This window comes from Coffea eugenioides, chromosome 1 (genome assembly GCF_003713205.1).
Source record: "Coffea eugenioides isolate CCC68of chromosome 1, Ceug_1.0, whole genome shotgun sequence".
Taxonomy (NCBI): Eukaryota; Viridiplantae; Streptophyta; class Magnoliopsida; order Gentianales; family Rubiaceae; genus Coffea; species Coffea eugenioides.
The window spans coordinates 6,383,892-6,386,921 of record NC_040035.1 but is presented as its reverse complement, the minus strand read 5'-3'; the positions used below and the strand labels follow the sequence as shown (position 1 = coordinate 6,386,921).

The following is a 3,030-nucleotide window of genomic DNA, read 5'->3' as shown; positions in this document are numbered from 1 at the left end:
TCTAGGTCATTGTACCCCTTCACAGCAACCTTATCTACATTCTTTGCGCTAATCCGTCTATAGTCAACAGTGTATCCACTGTCAACCAACCCAAACTCTGAACACAAAACCTCAGCAGACAATTCCATGTGTACATTCCTAACCACTGAACGCAGAACAGACTTCTGCTTATTTGCCCTATAGTTAGCATAGAATTCCCTAACCATTGCATCATAGCACTTGTCATTATTTCCCAGCAAATTTAACAAATTTTGGGCATTAAGATATTCCGTGATATCGATACACTCACCAGCGAGAGCTTGTACGTCGACCCACATGCCTGCATACACTGGAAGACTCATACAGGCCTCCATTTTACTGCCTATGCTTGCTTCGGGCTGCGGTTCAATTGTTGAGTACGTTGAGCAACAGAGGAACCGAACGCGAAAAATCCGATTTATTTGGACCTTGCCGCCTGAACTGCTCCAAATTTCAGAAGGGGGGGAGGGGGGAAAGTTTAAACCGAAGCTTTTCAAGTGTGTTTACACAACAACGGAGCTTTTAATGGGCTAAACAGGAGAAAGTATGAGAAGTTCAGCAAAGACGAGCTTTTTGTGGGATAATTGATCAGGCGGGGACGGGCGTGGAGGGGAGGCAAACCCGATTTGGTCAAATCAAGATAAACCCGATTCGGTATTCCAGCGTCTATTCCGAAGCGGGTTATGCGGAAGGCAAATTACAAGGGGTTATATTACAATCTATTCATAATAACAAATGTAATTATGTATTTATATAATTTATTAATATTATATACACATATATTATAAGGGATACTTTCACAAACCTCCCCTGAATTAGCTTATGGAAAAATCAGAAACATTATCTTTATGGACGATAGCCAAAAAGAGCTCGTGTTTTATTCAGGAACTTGTTTATTTTCATTTAATCCCATAAATAAATTTGTTTACGTAAATCGACTTTATTGTAAAGGAAAGCCATATAAAGGTCCGTCTTTTATTGTAAATCGAGTTTATTTTTTACATTTTTTCCGATAAATAAATTTAGTTATGTCCGAGAGTGTACTCTGTTGTTATAATGGAGGAAAGCCATAAAGAGTTCAGAAACATCAACGTAAATCGATTAAATTTTTATTTCATCGGAGTGAACAATTTATTTATGGAAAAATGGGTACTCCGTTGTTATAATGGAGGAAAGGCATAAAGAGCTGGTCAATTAATGTAAATCGATTTTATTTTATTTTTACCCGATACAAAATTTTATTTATCTAAAAATGGGTACTCTGTTCTTATAATGGAGGAAAGCCATAAAGAGCTGGTCAATTATTGTAAATCGTTTTTTTTTTTTACCCGATGTTTGGATTTTATTTATGGAAAAATGGGTACTCTGTTCTTATAATGGAGGAAAGAAATAAAGAGCTGGTCAATTGACGTAAATCGCTTAGAATTTTTTTTTAAACCCAACAAAAAATTTTTTTACGATAAACTTGGTGCTCTGTTCTTATAATGAAGTATAATGAAGTAGAGCCATAAAGAGCTGGTCAATTAACGTAAATGGATTTTATTTTTTTTTACCCGATAAAAAACTTTATTTATGGCAAAATGGGTACTCTGTTCTTATATGAAGTATAATGAAGTAGAGCCATAAAGAGCTGGTCAATTAACGTAAATGGATTTTATTTTTTTTTACCCGATAAAAAACTTTATTTATGGCAAAATGGGTACTCTGTTCTTATAATGGAGGAAAGCCATAAAGAGCTGGTCAATTGACGTAAAGTGATACTTTACAGAACAGAACATATTGAAGATAAGCTATTTAGCTTTTCATACCAGTAATATTAACAGAGTAAGAAGTAGCGGTCAATTTACTGAAAAAACATAATTAATTTGTACACCATGGTGACAAATTTGTGCATCAAAAGGAGTTGTCAACATTCAATCTTATACACTAACGATAAGGTAGGGCAGCACAAATTGCTCCAATTTCTTCATCGCAAGCGCAGGCTTCACATGTACTCTCCTCCTCCACGTCATCGGCATCCATAGGCCATGAAGATGTTTTCCTCTCGTGTGTCATGGCACAACAAATGGGCGTTGGCTTTAGAAACAAAGGGTTCTTGACCCATATCATCCTCAGCAGCGCTCGCAAATTGTGACGAGGATGAAATTGTTTGGCTTTCAGAATTCTGGATTTCTTCAACCCGCTCAGCAGTCGCATACCTTTGCGCTTTAACTCGTCCCCACCAAGAAAGATGTAAATTATTCCCAACGCATATGCCGCATCCGCATGGCCTGAATTGGCAGCTTCTTCCAGGCATTCCAATGCTGAGTCCTCATGCTTGTCCGTAAAATAATCAACCTAAACAGTGCAAGGTTGATATTACACTCTTCCGTAAAAGTCATCGGGGAAATAGTAACGAAAAAATCAAAAAAAGTGCTTCGTGAACATCCAAGGCGGCGGGACAATAATTATTTACTGGGGCAGAAAGCTGCAGTAACCTGTTGTATATATACGTTTTGGGGTAAAGTGTGCATACCAAAATCATCATCAAGTTCAAATGATATAGATGACCTCAGCTTAGTCTAGAAAATTTCGAGCAAACGGGACTTCGGCCCAATGCTTACCACTCCTTTTCGATACAAGGCTTCTGGATTTTTGCTTTCTCTACACTTCTTCAAGAACCTCGACACTTGGTCGTTTTTTGACCACGGCACGATTTCAAACTTATCCATTGACACCCGGTGGTAAATGTTGTCTGCTTCCGAAACTTCGTAAAACAACTTACAGCTGCAAAATAAGAGAAATGATCCATTAAACGCAAACGATTGTAACATGTCATATATTTTAAACGCCTCTTCCTGTTTCTATCACCAATACCAGAACGAACCATAGTTTTGCCCGGAAAAGATCAGTGGATGAACAAGATGCGACACGTGCAAGCACCTCGGATAGCACCTCGGTCGGAAGGGACAGGATGCAGGTTGTTGAACGCCCTTTTTGTTCGTTGGCCATGTCCGGTTTATTTCTTTTACT

At 38.2% G+C, this 3,030-nt stretch overlaps 1 protein-coding gene across 1 annotated transcript; it reads right to left on the bottom strand.

Moving 5' to 3' along the window:
- Nucleotides 1–1,944: 1,944 nt before the first annotated feature.
- LOC113766554 (putative F-box protein At1g67623) lies at nucleotides 1,945–3,009 on the bottom strand. The gene is made up of 3 exons (XM_027310735.1): nucleotides 2,885–3,009; nucleotides 2,622–2,784; nucleotides 1,945–2,355 (listed from the first exon to the last, which is right to left on the bottom strand). Exons 1-3 carry the CDS (start codon nucleotides 3,007–3,009, stop codon nucleotides 1,945–1,947), a joined length of 699 nt encoding a protein of 232 aa, XP_027166536.1.
- Between the last annotated feature and the right edge of the window lie 21 nt (nucleotides 3,010–3,030).